Here is a 21,358-nt window from a genome sequence, read left to right as displayed (position 1 = left end):
ATATTTGCCACTTATAATGTTTTCCAGTTTTCGAACACAAGATTTTAAATAACTTTTAACCCAAATAAGATAGAGTAGAAATGTTTACCACCTTATAAGATTTAGCAGCTTTTTAACCATTTGAATCATTTTGCATGCTATATTACTCATTTTTTGAAAGTTTTTAAATGAAAATGTTAAAATTTTAACTTTTAGCGAATTTCCCTATAGGGAAGTAGCTATTACCGTAGGTGGCACGGTAACACCTAGGCCCGGGACTGATTTACTTTTTCATTTTGATGTCCCAACAGGCCAAAAACACCATACGTCCGTGAACGCGATAATTTGAGTAATTTTTGTCCAGTTTTGATGAAATTTGGTTTAAAGGTGTAAGGCGGGTTAATCTTGAATGAGTTCGCGAACCAGCATGATCGGACCATGGGAATGGGGTTTTAGGGGGGTTTTATGGGGTAAAATTTATTTATTGAAGGCCTATACTAAGCTATTGATATTTTACTAAAAACCCCACTTTAACAGTTTCCTTGTAGCAGCAAACCTATGTACTTGTTAAACCTAATGTTATTTAAATAGATTTAATTAAAAATCAATTCGCTTAGTAATCAGGTTTACTGTGGCGGGGGTATTTTGATTATATTCTATAGCTGAAAAACTGTATTTGTATAATTAGTCTTTAAAACTTTAGGCAAAATAGTTAAAAAACTAAAAAACTAAAAAAAATTTAAATCTTAAAACAATTATCTAAAGAGATGATATAATTAAATGTTATCAACACTAAGTTTGGGAATTATTATTTTTTTTATTTTTCCTTGTACTTAATTATAAGAAAGTTAAAAAATACTATTTATGGTTTAAATGTTAAAAATTGGAAAAAGAATTTCCGGAGGAGGTGTATCCCCTTAATCCAAAAATATTAAATAAAAACTCAGTAACTTGTCTACGGACTTTAATTATAAACTGCGTTATGTTCTGAGCTGTCTATTGTCTAATGGCAGTGATAATAGTTATTTGTGCAACTAGTGAGAAAAGTGAGCAATTGACTCACTCGAGAGAAATCCTTACTCACGAACCGTAGGCGAGTGAGGAATGGTTTCTCGAGTGAGGCAATTGTACTTTGAACTCGAGTTGCACATTATACTTTTCCTACAGTTACCATGAAACAAATAAATTGGTGAAGAAACATAACCTATTTTTACACAGAAGTGAACTTGTAATATAACATTTAATGTGAAGTGACAAATACAACAGTACAACAGCTGACGAGCTGATTTACAGCCAGTGCTGCCAACGTATTTCGCGCGCATACGACGTTGCCTGCATGTTACGCGCTCACTATTTCGTGCATTCACGTTGCAAATCTGGAGTAAGACAAAGTAATTAGAGTGAGACAATGTTAACATTGTCTCACTGATGAGCGAATTGGCCACTTTGCTTTCTCAAATCAGTGAGAGAACATGTACATTGTTAGGTAACTGTAGGAAAAGAATATTTTTAATTTTTATACGAATAATTATTTGATCAAATAAAAAATGTAAGCAATTGTTTATAGCTATTTTATCACTCTAGGAATAAATATGAGGTGTTAAATAAATACAACCACATTATGTTGTTGGTGTTATTTTGCATAGAAGACGTATTAATTATTTGCTCAATAAACCCGTTAAAAATTATATTCTAAAAGTTTATATATTTTGTGTTATCACTTTCTTATAACAATTTTCATTACAGCCAGTAACGTTTCCCATTTGTTTGTACTACATCAAGAATGTATTTGTATACATAATTTATTATTTAGATTTACAGAGTTTTAGCTTTATATGTAAGTTGTACTATAAGCATGTGTAACCTTCCTTACATAAAGTTACTTTCTTTAAAGTCATTAACTACTTCTTTACCTAAACACATTACCTGCATATCAGTTATAATAAGCTCACTTGGTTATCATTTTGTTATTGTGTAGTGATCGTATACATTAGAATGTTTGAATGTTTTTATATCATTTTCTTTAGCACAAATAAACATAAATTTATTAAATAATTGCAAGATACTTTTATTTAAGTGGAAAAATACGTGGACAATAATGTCTCTTCTTATTAACTTGTAAGATGGTATTTAATATTGCAACAGCGGATAGTATCTTTGTTTGATGTAAAAAAACAAATTGAATTGTTATAATTTACAACTTTATTGCTTCATGGTGTAAACATTTCCTTTGAACTCAAATGAAATTGTTTTTAAATTGAATCCAGCGCTTGGGCCCTTAAAAGCGGGTGTCAAAAACACATTTTGTCAGAGTATGCAGATGAAAATTTATATTTCTTTTGACGCTCTATGTAAGAATATGAGTAGCAATTGTTGAGATCTCGTTCTGCATTGTAGGAGATATGAAATGATCATGTAAAATGATATCAATAGATTTAATTTAGGCTTAAATATTAAATGCTATTAAATTGATGGTGTGAAGTCATTTTAGCAAGTTAAATAACTGTCTCATTGTTTGAGAATAGTTTTCTTTTGTCGTTATGTTGACAGCATTAGTAGCAGGTTTGTTGTGGTTTAATGAACAATTTAGGTTTATTTTAATGTATAACCTATTTGCTTTATTATAGTCAACTATACACAATTTGTTCTAAATAATTCTCTAGAATTTCAGCCTCAGTTGCATGAACAACCATATTATTCCTTAAAAGGCGATGATAATTGGAGTATAACACTTCAACCGCATTTTGAACATTTTGATTCTTCACGATTTCTTATTTTTCATCAAAAGGTTTCCATTCCATGGTTACTAATATGAGTTCTTATGTTACGAGGCGAGTTATGTAAGAGCCAGTTTATAGTATAGCAGGTAACACACAAAATTATAAAAACCCAGTTTCACTGTAGCTATGACGGAAATTTCACCTCTGTATGAATAAAATGTATTCCGTCAGTATTATTTCTGATTTCAAATCAAACTTTAAAAATGCTTGTTGACAGTGGGACAATCAGCTCTATTAATTGGTATTTACACGTGTTGTTCGCAGTGATCGCTGAGCTGCTGAGTGTGCTGTGTGCATGTCCATTACCTAGACAGACGGTGCGTGACGACGATGTACCGTGTACAGTAAGACAAGATGGCGGCGGTGCGACGGTGAGGTTGAGGTAGCTGGAGGATCAGTCGTCGCGGCGCGCCGTGTCGGCAGCCTACACCCGCGCACACCGTCACACCAACACACCAACACACCACGACATCGGTAAGTGACGTGTCACTCTGGCTTATGCAACATGCACATCTAGGATGAGAGGGTTCGGTCGTCAGTAAACTGCTATACTTTGACGTTCAATCATAACATTGCTCTATGATAGTTATAATATAAAATATTGTCCAATGAAATCCTTGGATCTGATAACTATTGGGTTATCTACAGGTAGCTTTGTCCATTCACGTAACAAATTTTCCGAGGCTTTTCATCACAAAAAGGCCAAAATCATAAATTGGTGACTATTTAGCATAAATATATTTAATATGTATTGACTATGAACTTATTGTTAGCTATTTTAAAATGTGGTATTTAGTTTCATGTAAACATACAAAAATAACGTCAACTCAGTATCGATACATAAATAAACTATAGGATAACAATAAAAACAGAAGACAACATTCCAATAATATCAAAGCCAATATATACGAATGAAGTGCAATCGAGTCTATGGTTTATTTTATAGCCGGCCAAGTGGGCAGCAGTCAGCACAGCTCAAGTATAAACCGGCAATAAACTGGCCCATGAATACGGGATCAGCCGTTAAGCGAATCGCACCAGCCAGAATGAATAATTCATCATCTGTCCGCTCTAACCTTGCCTCTAGCTGTGGAAGTCGAGCAGACTGATGATGTTAGGACATCGACCTAGGAACATTAGACAGAGCTGCACTTGTAAACAATGGAGTGCGAGATATACATGTGTAATCAATTGGTTCACGTTGCACCAGCCAGAATGAATAATTCATCATCTGTCCGCTCTAACCTTGCCTCTAGCTGTGGAAGTCGAGCAGACTGATGATGGTAGGACATCGACCTAGGAACATTAGACAGAGCTGCACTTGTAAACAATGGAGTGCGAGATATACATGTGTAATCAATTGGTTCACGTTGCACCAGCCAGAATGAATAATTCATCATCTGTCCGCTCTAACCTTGCCTCTAGCTGTGGAAGTCGAGCAGACTGATGATGTTAGGACATCGACCTACGAACATTAGACAGAGCTGCACTTGTAAACAATGGAGTGCGAGATATACATGTGTAATCAATTGGTTCACGTTGCACCAGCCAGAATGAATAATTCATCATCTGTCCGCTCTAACCTTGCCTCTAGCTGTGGAAGTAGATCAGGCTGATGATGGTAGGACATCGACCTAGGAACATTAGACAGAGCTGCACTTGTAAACAATGGAGTGCGAGATATACATGTGTAATCAATTGGTTCACGTTGCACCAGCCAGAATGAATAATTCATCTTCTGTCCGCTCTAACCTTGCCTCTAGCTGTGGAAGTCGAGCAGACTGATGATGGTAGGACATCGACCTAGGAACATTAGACAGAGTTGCACTTGTAAACAATGGAGTATGAGATATACATGTGTAATCAATTGGTTCACGTTGCACCAGCCAGAATGAATAATTCATCATCTGTCCGCTCTAACCTTGCCTCTAGCTCTGGAAGTACAAGTGAGTAGATTAAACAACAATAAAAATTGCGTATGGCTTAAAACCAATACAGGATGTTGTCTCCACTGATTGTTCGATGTAGAAGCAGGTAGACTTTTTGATATACCTTGTTAATGCTGAAATTATTATGTTATCTTAAGTCAGTAGTCTATCAGGGCACACCTATAGGGATCACTTTAAAGAAGGTGATTCGGTTCACATAACCATACAAATTTAGGAAACACCGGCCATATACGTAAACATAAAAGACGCTCTGGACCAGGCTAGAGCGGTGTGTTGACCATCAGTATACCCGGGTGGATGACAATAGCCAGAGAGAGAGAGAGAGAGAGAGGTTGGTTGGTTACAAGGCGTTTTCTCAATATGAATTATTATAGATACACTCAAACATATAGTAATTAAATTGTATGTGTTTTGATAGCTCTGACTTATCTTTACAAACTTTTTCTTAATACCATATTTAATTATGCTACTTTCTAATTATACAGGGTGAGTTTTAATTGTCCCCCCCCCCCAACTTTTGTCTACATTTTTTCAAATATCAATCCCAGACCACTTCCAAACATTGTTGGGTAGTAAGTACTTCATTTTGACAAGGTGGTCATTTCCGGCCGCCATCTTGGATCCGCCATATTGGATGCAAAATTTTTTTTTCAAATGTAAAGGTGGAGTTGTGACCCATTATTTCGAATTAGATTTTTACCCTAATTACAATGCCGCAAACTGTTTTTAAAAATCTTGATTCATTCTAAAGTTATGAGGGCTTTTTAAAACTTTATTTTTAGCCCATTTTAACATTGTGCATTTACAAACTAAGACCATAATCTCAAAATAGTGCTAGATAAAGATAAGTATACACTACCAGTAATTGTCGACCTATTTTCACTTGGTTATGACTGATGTATTTTTTCGGCCGCCATCTTGGATCCGCCATTTTGAAATGTGATAAATTATTTTAAATATGAAGGGGGTGTTGTGACCCATCATTTCTCACTACTTTTTTAAGCTGAACTTAATTCCATGATCCGTTTTTCATTTTAATTTTTTGGTTTTTAAATATTGACATTTTTTACAAAAAAATTGCAATATTTCATAAATAAAACTTGATAAAAAAAAATGGATTGCGGCATTGAGTTTAGCTTAAAAAAGTAGTTCGAAATGATGGGTCACAACACCCCCTTCATATTTAAAATAATTTATCATATTTCAAAATGGCGGATCCAAGATGGTGGCCGAAAAAATACATCAGTCATAACCAAGTGAAAATAGGTCGACAATTACTGGTAGTGTATACTTATCTTTATCTAGCACTATTTTGAGATTATGGTCTTAGTTTGTAAATGCACAATGTTAAAATGGGCTAAAAATAAAGTTTTAAAAAGCCCTCATAACTTTGGAATGAATCAAGAATTTTAAAAACAGTTTGCGGCATTGTAATCAGGGTAAAAATCTAGTTCGAAATAATGGGTCACAACTCCACCTTTACATTTGAAAAAAAAATTTGCATCCAATATGGCGGATCCAAGATGGCGGCCGGAAATGACCACCTTGTCAAAATGAAGTACTTACTACCCAACAATGTTTGGAAGTGGTCTGGGATTGATATTTGAAAAAATGTAGAAAAAAGTTTGGGGGGGGGACAATTAAAACTCACCCTGTATAAGATCTGTAATGCTGGTTAGGCTAAAACAAGGCCCATTTAGTTATCATACGTCACAGGCTATAACCAGCTCCAAGGTAAAAAGCCGATATGCATTCACACGGGGGGCAAACCGGCAAACGTTTACCGCACTTTTTTGAGGGCAAATGAAAAGTATATTTTTTTCTTGTATAAGTTTTTAGCTGTTCGAACATAGTTAATTTTAATGTAACACTATTGGTTATTCAGCTTTATGCCGGCATTTTAATTCTATTCGATAGTTAATATAATTTTTTTGCATTTACTCCTTACACAGATTTGGCGGTATTCTATGTTGCCATTTTTTATGTTAAGCGTAATTGTTAACAACATAAATCTCTTATGTAAAAAAATCCCATACGATCTAAGTCGATGTAAAAGAGTCACAACGTATTTATCAGTATTTCTATTTAATTGGCTTTTGAGCCTGTAGGCCTGTAATTTAATACATATCCTAACCATGATTACCATAAACATTAAAACGATTAACCTTCAATAAAAATCTAAACCAAAGTTTAAAAAGTTGCTCGCCTAAGAGCTGAGTGATAAAGTTGAGTTGTAAAAGATTCCGATCAGACTGTTTGAAACAATGTTTACGAGGAAACACGAGTAACTTGTTACAATAAACTCTGAGGAAAGCTGTTAACTCGGTGAAGAGAGAGAGACAGAGCAAGTGAGGTCCTCACCTTTCCATTAATTAAACACTTTTAACCTTGATACCCATGAAATAGTTTGTAAGCCGCACGAACCTTTCTGTCATTGTACTCCATTGATGTAATTACTAATGACTTTAGATCATTTTGTAACGTTCAATTGTAATTAATCTATGAGCAACGATGTATCTGAAAAGTTTCCTGATCGTGATAATAAAGATTTCTTTTTAATTGTTCTCAAAAGGTTTATTAAAGTAATTCAATTTTCCTTTAATGTAAATCTGGTAAAAATCTGAAATTACTTTACTTTAGTTTATTAAATAAATGTGACTGATTACATCTTCATTACTCATACTGATTATACTGTCATTTACCATTGATCTGTTCTATTCCTAGACCTGTCCACCACATTTCGCACGAGCTGCAAAATAGCTGTGACTCTATGAAACTGTGAGATTGACATGATCTTACGTTAGTACAGATTAATAAATGTCTTCTTTTTTTATCGTAACAAACTTTTTTGTGGTAGACATTCGTTTGTTATGTTATGAAAATAACCATCCGTTATCCGTGCCATTTTTTTCTATCAGTGAACTGAAGTTTCCTGTGAAAAGATTTTTTTTAGGTTCAAGCTGGGATAGAATAAATAGGTAAATTTACCCTGAAGGACACGAGGAATAAATAAGGCGGAACACAACTCGTAGTATAGAATACCATGTTTGATATGTCCGTTAAATGTGTAATACATAGATAGTGCTTCCAAATATCCTTGACATTCACCATTCACCAAACAACTATTGAGGCAAATCAAGGTGAGCAGCTAGGCCAGAGCCCACGGTATAGTCAGTGTGTACTGTATCAAGTGTAGGCACTAGGCAGGTCAGCCGTTACAACCATACACATAGTCACTTTGCAAAATATTATAAAGTACTTTTCCTTTTTTATGAGGGCAGAGTTTCTTGAACTATAACTCGTGCATGTAACGAATGGTTTAAATGTACAATTGGTTCGTTACAGAACATTTTTTTAACAGTTATTGGTATTATCCTGTCAAATATGAATCTTCCTTAGGTTATAAGGTTGTTTAATTTTACACAATCATTCAAGTAACTATGAGGATACCTAAAACACAACTAATTAAATTAATTAATTGACAACCATGTAAAAAGGCCTTAAGTTTTATAGATTTGATATTCTCTACTCAAAACTATGTATAAATCTTATTTTGACATGGCACTCATTGCTAACATGAAAGTTCTATAGAATAGATCAATACATATTATAATTTGAAAATTATTGTTAGAATTGTTGAATTGTTAGAAGAATACTATGATGCTCTGTGGGATTTAATGTACAATACATAATAAACAAATAATAATGAAACTGATGCGCTTTTCTTGGTAGTAGAGATAAACAATGAGCATCTTAACAGGAAAGCAACTACGTAAAGTAAGAGCGTATTCATCTGAAGAACGCCAGCACGCCAGTCTGCTTGTGCTTGATTCTGTTTCATTTCTGCTCGGGCGGTCCCGCAATGAATGTGAACGCTGAGCCGTGTTTCACATGAGCGGTTCTGTTTCTGTTTACATGCCTAGGTTATGAGAACCGCCCTGTCAAAGGGACTCTGGTTTTATAACCGAGTTTCAATTTTAAACAATTTCTCGTCTTTTGTTGTTTTGTTTAAACAAATCCAATTTACTTTTGCTATTTCTGCGTTCTAAGATTGTGTTTTATTGGAATAATTATTTATTTATTGTAAATCTTAGTGATCACTAAGACATCAACACTTCACACTAAGACGCACACACTGAGAGACTAAGACTTACACAATTTTTAATCGTCGTTTACTATTAAATTTCATCTATTATAAATTCAACATAATGTTTAAAAAAGGAATAGAAAACAACTCTCCCATGGTTATTTTACCATTTTGTTATTATTTCATAAATCGAGTTTACCACTTTCCAAATTTTTTTCCATTCCAAAAGACTACTTACAGTGACTCTTCAAATTTAATTTAAATTTGAAATAAATTACACTCAGCATACCTGAAATGAGTTATTATTTAGATATATTGATCCTTTAGAACCCTCATTTAGTCAGTTAGTGTCAATTAGCTCTTTACTATGAATAATTGAGACACCACAAACTATATGAAAACTGCATTCCATATTGTATTTATTTTAAATATTGTTTTTTTTTACATTGGTGCCATATTTACAAAATAATATAATATTGATATTAAAATAATATCAATAGAGTGTCACGTATAAAATTACGTTGAAATCAATAAATTAAACAATGACAAAACGTGAAAGATCGCAGTGCTCCAGAAACCGAGATCGCGGTGTGCGGGTCAATACCCCGACCATTTATCACTCTTTGTCAATAGAAAGTGTCGGCTTTGAATTTGTTCTTATTGATCGTCCGATGGCAATCCATTTCTTCAAACAAACCCCGTGGTCGTTCGTCATGTGGCCAACTAGCAGATCATCTATCTCACTCTGCTCAACGCCCGATTCACCTTCGAAACATCACCCACTCTGCCCTTGAGTACATTTACTGCTGTCAGTCGTCATGTGGCCAACTAGCAGATCATCTATCTCACTCTGCTCAACGCCCGATTCACCTTCGAAACATCACCCACTCTGCCCTTGAGTACAGTTACTGCTGTCAGTCGTCATGTGGCCAACTAGCAGATCATCTATCTCACTCTGCTCAACGCCCGATTCACCTTCGAAACATCACCCACTCTGCCCTTGAGTACATTTACTGCTGTCAGTCGTCATGTGGCCAACTAGCAGATCATCTATCTCACTCTGCTCAACGCCCGATTCACCTTCGAAACATCACCCACTCAGTCCTTGAGTACAGATACTGCTGTCAGTCGTCATGTGGCCAACTAGCAGATCATCTATCTCACTCTGCTCAACGCCCGATTCACCTTCGAAACATCACCCACTCTGCCCTTGAGTACATTTACTGCTGTCAGTCGTCATGTGGCCAACTAGCAGATCATCTATCTCACTCTGCTCAACGCCCGATTCACCTTCGAAACATCACCCACTCAGTCCTTGAGTACAGTTACTGCTGTCAGTCGTCATGTGGCCAACTAGCAGATCATCTATCTTACTCTGCTAAACGCCCGATTCCCCTTCGAAACATCACCCACTCAGCCCTTGAGTACTGTAACTGCTGTCAGTAGTAATGTGGCCAACTAGCAGATCATCTATCTCACTCTGCTCAACGCCCGATTCACCTTCGAAACATCACCCACTCAGCCCTTGAGTACAGTTACAGCTGTCAGTCGTCATGTGGCCAACTAGCAGATCATCTATCTCACTCTGCTCAACGCCCGATTCACCTTCGAAACATCACCCACTCAGCCCTTGAGTACAGTTACTGATGTCAGTCGTCATGTGGCCAACTAGCAGATCATCTATCTCACTCTGCTCAACGCCCGATTCACCTTCGAAACATCACCCACTCAGCCCTTGAGTACAGTTACAGCTGTCAGTCGTCATGTGGCCAACTAGCAGATCATCTATCTCACTCTGCTCAACGCCCGATTCACCTTCGAAACATCACCCACTCAGCCCTTGAGTACAGTTACTGATGTCAGTCGTCATGTGGCCAACTAGCAGATCATCTATCTCACTCTGCTCAACGCCCGATTCACCTTCGAAACATCACCCACTCAGCCCTTGAGTACAGTTACAGCTGTCAGTCGTCATGTGGCCAACTAGCAGATCATCTATCTCACTCTGCTCAACGCCCGATTCACCTTCGAAACATCACCCACTCAGCCCTTGAGTACAGTTACAGCTGTCAGTCGTCATGTGGCCAACTAGCAGATCATCTATCTCACTCTGCTCAACGCCCGATTCACCTTCGAAACATCACCCACTCAGTCCTTGAGTACAGTTACTGCTGTCAGTCGTCATGTGGCCAACTAGCAGATCATCTATCTCACACTGCTCAACGCCCGATTCACCTTCGAAACATCACCCACTCAGTCCTTGAGTACAGTTACTGCTGTCAGTCGTCATGTGGCCAACTAGCAGATCATCTATCTCACACTGCTCAACGCCCTATTCACCTTCGAAACATCACCCACTCAGCCCTTGAGTACAGTTACTGCTGTCAGTCGTCATGTGGCCAACTAGCAGATCATCTATCTCACACTGCTCAACGCCCGATTCACCTTCGAAACATCGCCCACTCTGCCCTTGAGTACAGTTACTGCTGTCAGTCGTCATGTGGCCAACTAGCAGATCATCTATCTCACCCTGCTCAACTCCCGATTCACCTTCGAAACATCACCCACTCAGCCCTTGAGTACAGTTACAGCTGTCAGTCGTCATGTGGCCAACTAGCAGATCATCTATCTCACTCTGCTCAACGCCCGATTCACCTTCGAAACATCACCCACTCAGCCCTTGAGTACAGTTACTGATGTCAGTCGTCATGTGGCCAACTAGCAGATCATCTATCTCACTCTGCTCAACGCCCGATTCACCTTCGAAACATCACCCACTCAGCCCTTGAGTACAGTTACAGCTGTCAGTCGTCATGTGGCCAACTAGCAGATCATCTATCTCACTCTGCTCAACGCCCGATTCACCTTCGAAACATCACCCACTCAGCCCTTGAGTACAGTTACTGCTGTCAGTCGTCATGTGGCCAACTAGCAGATCATCTATCTCACTCTGCTCAACGCCCGATTCACCTTCGAAACATCACCCACTCAGCCCTTGAGTACAGTTACTGATGTCAGTCGTCATGTGGCCAACTAGCAGATCATCTATCTCACTCTGCTCAACGCCCGATTCACCTTCGAAACATCACCCACTCAGCCCTTGAGTACAGTTACTGATGTCAGTCGTCATGTGGCCAACTAGCAGATCATCTATCTCACTCTGCTCAACGCCCGATTCACCTTCGAAACATCACCCACTCAGCCCTTGAGTACAGTTACAGCTGTCAGTCGTCATGTGGCCAACTAGCAGATCATCTATCTCACTCTGCTCAACGCCCGATTCACCTTCGAAACATCACCCACTCAGCCCTTGAGTACAGTTACAGCTGTCAGTCGTCATGTGGCCAACTAGCAGATCATCTATCTCACTCTGCTCAACGCCCGATTCACCTTCGAAACATCACCCACTCAGTCCTTGAGTACAGTTACTGCTGTCAGTCGTCATGTGGCCAACTAGCAGATCATCTATCTCACACTGCTCAACGCCCGATTCACCTTCGAAACATCACCCACTCAGTCCTTGAGTACAGTTACTGCTGTCAGTCGTCATGTGGCCAACTAGCAGATCATCTATCTCACACTGCTCAACGCCCGATTCACCTTCGAAACATCACCCACTCAGCCCTTGAGTACAGTTACTGCTGTCAGTCGTCATGTGGCCAACTAGCAGATCATCTATCTCACACTGCTCAACGCCCGATTCACCTTCGAAACATCACCCACTCTGCCCTTGAGTACAGTTACTGCTGTCAGTCGTCATGTGGCCAACTAGCAGATCATCTATCTCACCCTGCTCAACTCCCGATTCACCTTCGAAACATCACCCACTCAGTCCTTGAGTACAGTTACTGCTGTCAGTCGTCATGTGGCCAACTAGTAGATCATCTATCTCCTTCGAAACTTCATCCACTCAGCCCTTGAGTACTGTTACTGCTGTTAGTCGTCATGTGACCAACTAGTAGATTTTCTATCTCCTTCGAAACATCACCCACTCTGCCTTTGAGTACTGTTACTGCTGTTAGTCGTCATGTGGCCAACTAGTAGATTATCTATCTCCTTCGAAACATCACCCACTCTGCCCTTGAGTACTGTTACTGCTGTTAGTCGTCATAAGGCCAACTAGTAGATAATCTATCTCCTTCGAAACATCACCCACTCTGCCCTCGAGTACTGTTACTGCTGTTAGTCGTCATGTGGCCAACTAGTAGACAATCTATCTCCTTCGAAACATCACCCACTCTGCCCTTGAGTACTGTTACTGCTGTTAGTCGTCATGAGGCCAACGAGTAGATAATCTATCTCCTTCGAAACATCACCCACTCTGCCCTTGAGTACTGTTATTGCTGTTAGTCGTCATGAGGCCAACTAGTAGATAATCTATCTCCTTTGAAACATCACCCACTCTGCCCTTGAGTACTGTTCTGCAATCATCCTATCCGTCCTACTCAATGAGCGTTGTTATATTATCACTTGTTTGTATATTAATGATCTAAGGCTTTATTGTTAAGGTGTTCTGTTATCTGTAAGGAACCTCCCCAGTAGTCCGCAGAGCGTGGCGGCCTTGGGCGGGGTGGTTTGGTCACGCAGGTCCTGCCCAGCTGATGATTCATTTACCGATGTTCCACTTCGTGCCCATTGTAATGTGTCAGCAAACTAGAACTCGTTATATCAGACTTAATAATTTTATAGTGTTGAAAAAATGTTTTCAAAGGAATCCATGAACCAGTTTAGCTATAATTCTAACTTCAGTTCCACAATCAGTTTCGGCAAAATTGTCAAAGCTATTATGTAGATATGCATATTTAGCTGCAGTAATGTTATTTGCTACAACGCACGGTAATGGACGGTAAATATGATAACAAACAGTTTGGTAACTACATAAATGAAATATCCTACTGATAGGATTATCGACAAACAATTACCAGCATACGCAGTGATATGTTAATGTAGTAATGAATTATAAGTGGTTTGGTGATAACTCTATTTATCCACAAAATGTAGTTTTAATAACCATGTTAAAACCCATGTCGTTAAAAGTAAAATACTTTTCGGCAAATTTCAATTGATCCGTTAATTTTTTCACATTATAAAAATTATGTATAGTACACCGTTAACAAAATTGTAGTGAAAATTACATAAATTGTCCTCTCAAAAAATGTTTGTTGTATCATTAACAATGTAGTGGTATAATACCTGTATATTCGCTAAACTGTACAGCACACACGTAGGTACACAGTTTAACAGTGAGCTATACAGTGTACAACCTGGGGTGCTGCCCATTGTCTACTCCGGTGGAGGTATATGCCCAGTAACACACCAGGTAAGGGCATGGAGCCCGGTGTCCTGATGTAGTCACTGCCCACTCTGTGGTGAATCATGCTGCGGTCCGCACACTCCAACTCTGTCGCCATTGTATTGTTAACACTCGCTGTCGTAGTCATCATACTGTACGCTTACCTAACGGTTCTGTGGTTGATACGTGAATAGTGGAAATAGATGGGAAGGGATACCATAAACGTTAAGGAATGGAGAGTAGTTGGGAGTAATACAGAATTTTCAATAGTGGAAGTTAAATTAATGTTTAGGTTGAAAAGAAATAAATCAAAATCTTTTGTAACAATGTAGAAATATTTATTTTCCTACAGTTACTTGACAAAGTGGGCTTTCTTGCACTGCTTATAGCTCGTAAAGTATCTAATTGCTGCATTCACTTACTTTTTCCGCACTAATTTTTTGCCGCACTCCAGTATTTCAACCAAACAACACAAAACTGTGTGCTTTTATTAGGCACGTAAGCACGTAATACGTATACGCTTGAAAATAAGTTGACAAACTTAAAGATAATACGACTACGATCAGCTGATGCAGTGTTTCCCATTTCGTTCAACATTTGGATTTAACCTAACCTAAAAATGTGTTACACATTGTTTGAAGGACTAATTATTTATATGATTTTCAGTAACTTTAGGAAAAAATAATGTGTAGCGCGAGTGCAAAGTGTCTTTGCTGCACATGAAAGAAATGCTACGCACGAGCCGCAGTTTAAATCGAATAGTGTGAAAAGAAGAGTTTAGTGTTATTGGACCAAAACCCGTCGATACGTTGTCGACTCATTAACTATACTGGACATTTTTAACAGTAAATATAGCAACGTCAAAAACAACATATTTAAATAAAATGTGTCTATTGAGTAGTAAAAGTAAATAGAAGATCGATAGCAAAAATCGAATCCAAAAAATGCATCATCAAGAGAATTTGACCTATAAACCTTCAATTCCTTTATATATTTATAAGGTTATATAGTTACAATTCCCTTGATGATGCATTTGTTTCGCCTCAATAGCACCTCTGGTTATCAGGATTTTTACGGATGACCACTGGAATAGTGTTGAGTAGGCTATTGGAGCAACAAATATATTTGAACAAAAAATATTTGTCATCTGTAAATTTACAATGAATGAGTTGATTTGGTAGACTCTAGTGCATAATATACCAGAGGAAACGGTACATCTGTTGTTTAGTTATTATACTAGTTGCTCTGTCCGTGCTTCGCTACAGGGTTAGAATACAGTAGAGAATAATTCTAACAACATGTACACATGACGCAAATTATCTTGACACATTCCACAACTGAAGTAAGATTTATAAAACAGCTGTGTTAGTAAAATTTCTTCATAAGAAATTTTTATGGCCTGTGGGGCAAAGCCCGAAAACTTTTAATACAGGAATCGGTGAAAGGGGGCCTCTACACAAAAATTACTTAATTTTGACACATCGTTTGTTAAAATCCGTCCATTATTAATGGAGGAGTAGTGTTTAGTAGAAATCGCCTTCACGCATATATAAAAATGCTAAATCCCATTATGGAGTATGTTATGTTGAGGTTGCGTGAACCTGAATTAGTTAAAACAAACATAAATAAACAGTGAAGATGCTAATTATACAACAAAAATCTTATTTTACAAAGATGGACAAAAACAGACAGCGCGAAACAAATATATTGATAGATATATCTGAAGCATAGTTTGTTGTTTCCACAGCTAAGATACCGCTTATAACTACCATTCTGTTTAATACTTTAAGGACGTCACTGAATGTATACCGGTATCCGGGGTAAGTCCACGGATATTACAAAATAAATGCTGTGGATCATAATCATACACAAATGACGTCACTGGCCCGAAAGTAAACTTTAGAGAAGTAATAAGCTATACAGTAGCCAGTAGCCTGAGGTGTAACAGTGCAAGTCTATGTATAGTGTGGAGGGGGTGAGGAGATGTTCTCGGCATGACCCGAGGTCGTTGAGTCAGTCGACACAATGACATGAAGGTTGCAACAGTTTGGTCTTGCAACAACTGATGATACACCCGGTAGTGACGTCAGTGTTTTTTGATTCGGTGACTTCAATTTGATTCGGTATTTTGATAGCTGTAATTTCAATATCATTTTTTTTTTAAGTAGATTTTAAAATATATTTCTGTTTCTAATTGTATTTATGTGATTGAATACAACACTATGCAGAAGTACAGAGGGGATCTGTCCAAAGACTGTATCCAGGCAAAACAAACAAGAATGTGTGCGTCTTAGTTAACTTTGCTATATGCACAATTTAATCGATTTTGGAATTGTTTTACATTGGATGAGAAGACTATACAAAACATCTAATATATAAAATTCTCGTGTCACAGTGTTTGTCTGCAAACTCCTCCGGAACGACTTCATCGATCGTTATGAAATTTGGTGTGTAAATTCTGTAGGTATGCGAATCGGACGTAAACTATTTCCCGTTTCGAAATTCTTAAAAGGGCTCCGCCCCAGTGGCTCTGGAGTTTCCCATGTTAACCTTATGAGAAATGGAATTAATGAATCTTAACAGCTGTTTCAATTAAACAAGTTGGTTCTGTTCTATGATGTTCAATAGCATTGAAGTTACAAGGATTACCAACAGGGTGCAGCACTATTATTTCTTTTACATTTATGACAACAGCTAATTTGCAACCAAAAGGCAAGTGAGCGCAGCGAACGAGCTCCAACCTAAAGGTGAGTGAGCGTAGCGAACGAACTTCAACCCAAAGGTGAGTGAGCGTAGCGAACGAACTTCAACCAGGACGTGATTGAGCGATGCGAACGAGATCATCTTGAAAATTAAACGTAACGGTACTTTCTTTTCATCGGTCTGTCTTAGGGGAAACCTATAACTTAGGCGATACGATGTTCGCCGGGTCAGCTAGTATAAATATATTACTAAATTGTTAGAACATTAGACCAAGACAATTAGTCACATAAAACTACTATTAAATTCACTTAATAACTTATATTTATCGAAATATTACAAAAAGTTAACATCCATTTTTTATACTTAATCATTTAAATATTTACTGCTTGAACATTAAACCAAGGTTATGAAAAACTTGTCAACTCGTGGGCAGGGAAATTGTAAGTTCGTCAGATAAAAGAGCTATACAATATCGTCGAAGTTAATTTTAATAAATATACTCAATTTATTTAACCAATATAATATTTAGTTATGCTAAAGCCGTAACAACTTTCGCCTCTCATTGAAAAAATAAAATGTAGGGTTGATAAACTAACGAACTAACGTGTAGTACTGAAACAATTATCCGTTTTGTAAACCCAAGCTGCCTAAGTTCATTAAAACTCGCTTATAGCGAATAGAAACTTTTCTGGACAACAAACAAGAAGAAATCGTTTATGGACAGAAGTATCAGACAAGGACGTCGATTAAGCAGATTTCCAATAATGGTAATGTTTATCTGGAACCTGTGTCGCATTATATAACCGATCACCATCGATAGGTGCCAGGTGCCATATTCAAACCCAAACCTCGGCCCGTCGCTGTAAATGGACCGAGCTTTACTGAGCAACATCTCAACCAATCTCAACACAGCAGGGCTACACTCTGTCCGTTACTACGGGTGTTGTAGTTGATTGGTCTAGTAAAAAATATTGTTTATTTGCCATTTGCTTTAAGTTTATATCAATGCGTGGACTTGAACAGTATATTTGAGATATATGGATATATCTATGTTGTTGAAAGATGATCAAGGTCCGTCTTCTACCTGAAAAACCATATTATGCTTTGTTATGTATTTCACATTAGTATTTGAGTGGCTATGGTTCTCGCCTAAAAATCAAATATCTCCGGTTAGATCGTCATAAAAGGGAGTAGCTTTTTGATGATTCGAAACTATACCTATCTGCAATGTAAAATGTATGATTATTTTCATGTTTGGCTGTTTATAGAACTAGATATTCCATCCCCATGGAAAAATGTGTCTCCAGTTTTGTGTTTTTTACGGGCGTAATTGAAGTAAACCTCCAACAGATTGCGCTGAAATAAATTACTGATTTCTGTTGAATATGCAGACTTAGTAACCAAGTCAAACTTATGGGACAATTTATTTTAACCTTTTTCCTTTATTTAGTACCACTTTGGTATTCATAAATAAGTAATTAAAAGTAACAAATTACATAACTTGTAACTTGGCTTGTATAATTACATACGGTTTTTGTTTTGATTTTTTAATGATATACCCAATTCTACGTAGTGAGCGTTTTAGTTTCGAAACATTATTAAAAGTATGTAGAACTGTTAGGCTATACCTATCCGCATCGCAAAAATGTTGTTCACTTGTTTACTCATAATTAAAAACGTTTTGTTTTATCATGTAAATGTTATACTTTTTGAAATTGAATCAATTAGTGATTAATAACAATCCATTGTGTTAATCACTAAACTTCATACCTTATAATGGTATGGTACAGAAAATTTCCAATGTTGTGCATTTAACCGGACAGAAAGTGAAGTGATAAAATAAGTACGGGTTTCTGTTCAGGATGATTGAAGAAGAGAACCCGGTGCGTGCCTAGCATCGATGTTGAATTCATTTTGAAAAGTAAATTTTAGCGTCATCCATACGGGACGTGACCGGGAGATCCTGTTTAGCCAGGAACTCCGGGACTTTGCCAGAGAAGTCACTTTGATTTGACTAATCAATTCTGATGTATTATTACGGGAACCACTTACTTCAAATGTATTGTCACCTCTAGGCCCGATGTGTACGTGATGTCAGCAGAATAACTGATTAGATTAATCCCCACGACGTAAAATATTATTTAGTATAATAAGTATTTTACTATGATAATCAATTAAATATTTAATTTAAAGACATAGTTGAATATGTAATTTATTTTAATATTTATCATAACATAATCAAATAGAGAAATGTTTTTATAATGTTAAAATATTAAACGCTATATTTTAAATATTTAAAACCTGATGGACTGTGTTAATTCGTCTCGTTATAACACAGGACATTTTATTTTGATGACTATTGTATTTTTCAGTAATTAATGTTAATTTGCCCCTTCCCTACTTTCTGAAACAGCTTTTGTACTTACTTAATTTTTATAATGTTACATGTATTTCAAGTCAAAGTTCAGAGTTTATGTTAAATAGTTTTAACAGTGCTAAGTTCAAACATGTTTTTTTATCACCTACCTCAGTTTTTATTCAATTACTTGACTTTAATGCACAACAATAACAGTCCTAGTCCTACTCTCTCTACTATATGGCATGGATTTGTTGTTTAAAAAGAATTATTAAAATAGTGCTTAATAACTTTAATCCTTAATTGTTTTTTTCACCACACTATGATGTTTTTTGCTGTATTACATACGATAATTGGTGGCTGAGAGTTTGTGTCGTCGTAATTTGGGGACCGAGCAGGTTTTTACATCCCGGGGCCGCAAAATCAGCTGTCCGCTTACTTACTTAAAACATGAATGCATTTTAAATACACAATCAAAATCCATAGCATTGCAATAGAATTGTGTTATTGTAACCGTTGCCTGGCAACTATTTATTTTTATTTTTGCTGATTCCTCAAATTATTTCTTCACATAACCTTAAGTTGTAGTTGTGATGACTCTCAGTGTGCATTATTTATTATACTGGTGAATAGTGGTAATAGGGTATATTGTGGTGAAAAATAGTGTTCGTACCACGGACCGAAATGGTTTTGCAGCTCTCAATCGATTTAAGTTCTCGACTTCGTCTCGAACTTAAAAACTATCTCGAACCGGCAAAACCTCATTTTCGGCCCTAGGTACGACAAGATGTATGACAAGATTGTTATTTGTGTATTTTAAAGAGTGCTAGACACATATTGATGTAGTTTGTATATTTGCATAATGTTATGTAATTATGTTACAGAGTGAGATGGCTGCAATGCAGGGCATTAGCTGCAACATGTCTTCCTCTACAGGCTCTGTATCTCGCCTCACAGAACTACAGGTAACACATCACACACTCTCTCCACATTACTAATGTTGTTGCTATCCCGAGAGTGACTATGAGCCACCTGCAGCACATTGTCTATTCATTCACAGAACTACAGGTAATACACACACTCTACATTACTTTTTTTTGTATGATCCACCTTCAGCACATTGCGTTCACTGCCTGAGGTCGTCCAGTCATTCACCCCGACTCCCACACTCTGCTGACGATAAACAGACGGAAACCTTGATTGGATTCAAGATTCATTGTTATCTTAAATAACCCACCAAATAAATTAAATTATAAATGAAAATAGTTGATCATGTGAGTTAGCTATATAATATGTAAATATATACATGATTTTACTTATCACAATCAGCAAAATAAGTTGTAAAACAAACTAATTAAATTATCTGCAACACTAGAAAATTACAATTTGAACAGCAATTTTTTTACCATGCCCATTCTTATGTGATAGCAAAGGCAATAAACAACAAACATATCGCTTATAAACTAACATTAACTTTGTATTTGGTTGATTTATTAGATTCAAATGTAAATAGAAGCTATACCTCTGCTATGCCCAAGCTATAAAAAATTTATTTAAAAATCCCTAACACTGATACGACATTATACAGGGTTAGGCAAAAGTCTGGAACCCCCCAGTTAACTTTTTAACACGTTCCAGTAGGAAAACCAAACTCGGTACATATTTACAACATAAAAAATTGCACTTTTTCATTGAAGTTACAACTTTGCCCCAGCCCCCAAAATGGGGTGTTTTGGGGGCAGCCCGAAATTTTGAAATGTAAACACCTATCACGTGACCCCTCATTTTAAAGGGTTTATCAAGAGAAATTGAATAGCGCAAAATAGAGGTCAATATCACACCCCTAATCAAAATGGCAGCCATTTTAATTTAAGATGAGCAAGCAAGATAAAGTCTGGACACCCCCAGTTTACTTTATAACGTGTGGCAGTGGGAAAACCAAACTCGGCACATGTTTACAACATTAAAAAATGTACTTTTTCATCAAAGATAGAACTTGTGCCCAGCCCCGGGGTATTTTTGGGACAGGCCCAAATTTTCAAATGTAAACACCTATCATGTGACCCCTCATTTTAAAGGGCTTCTCAAGACAAATTAAATGGCACAAACTAGAGGTCAATATCGCACCCCTAATCATAATGGCAGTCATTTTTAAATATCCCCAATAACTTTTTAACAGGTTATAACAGGAAAACTAAACTCAGCATACCT

The 21,358-nt window shown here is 37.1% G+C and overlaps 1 protein-coding gene across 1 annotated transcript in view; it reads left to right on the top strand.

The window, feature by feature from the left end:
• Positions 1–3,097: 3,097 nt before the first annotated feature.
• The window catches only part of LOC128983407 (uncharacterized), a 102,128-nt gene continuing 83,867 nt past the window's right edge, over positions 3,098–21,358 (top strand). The window contains exons 1-2 of the mRNA XM_054402692.1: positions 3,098–3,233; positions 20,032–20,112. Coding sequence (XP_054258667.1) covers positions 20,038–20,112 — 75 coding nt within the window. The 5' untranslated portion in view covers positions 3,098–3,233; positions 20,032–20,037. The remainder of the gene's footprint in view (positions 3,234–20,031; positions 20,113–21,358) is intronic.

The sequence above is a fragment of the Macrosteles quadrilineatus genome, unplaced genomic scaffold (genome assembly GCF_028750875.1).
Source record: "Macrosteles quadrilineatus isolate MER2022 unplaced genomic scaffold, UCM_ALF_1.0 Scaffold_1__1_contigs__length_201487025, whole genome shotgun sequence".
Lineage (NCBI taxonomy): Eukaryota > Metazoa > Arthropoda > Insecta > Hemiptera > Cicadellidae > Macrosteles > Macrosteles quadrilineatus.
The sequence above is the reverse complement of the archived record's forward strand: the minus strand, read 5'-3'. Positions and strand labels throughout refer to the sequence as shown.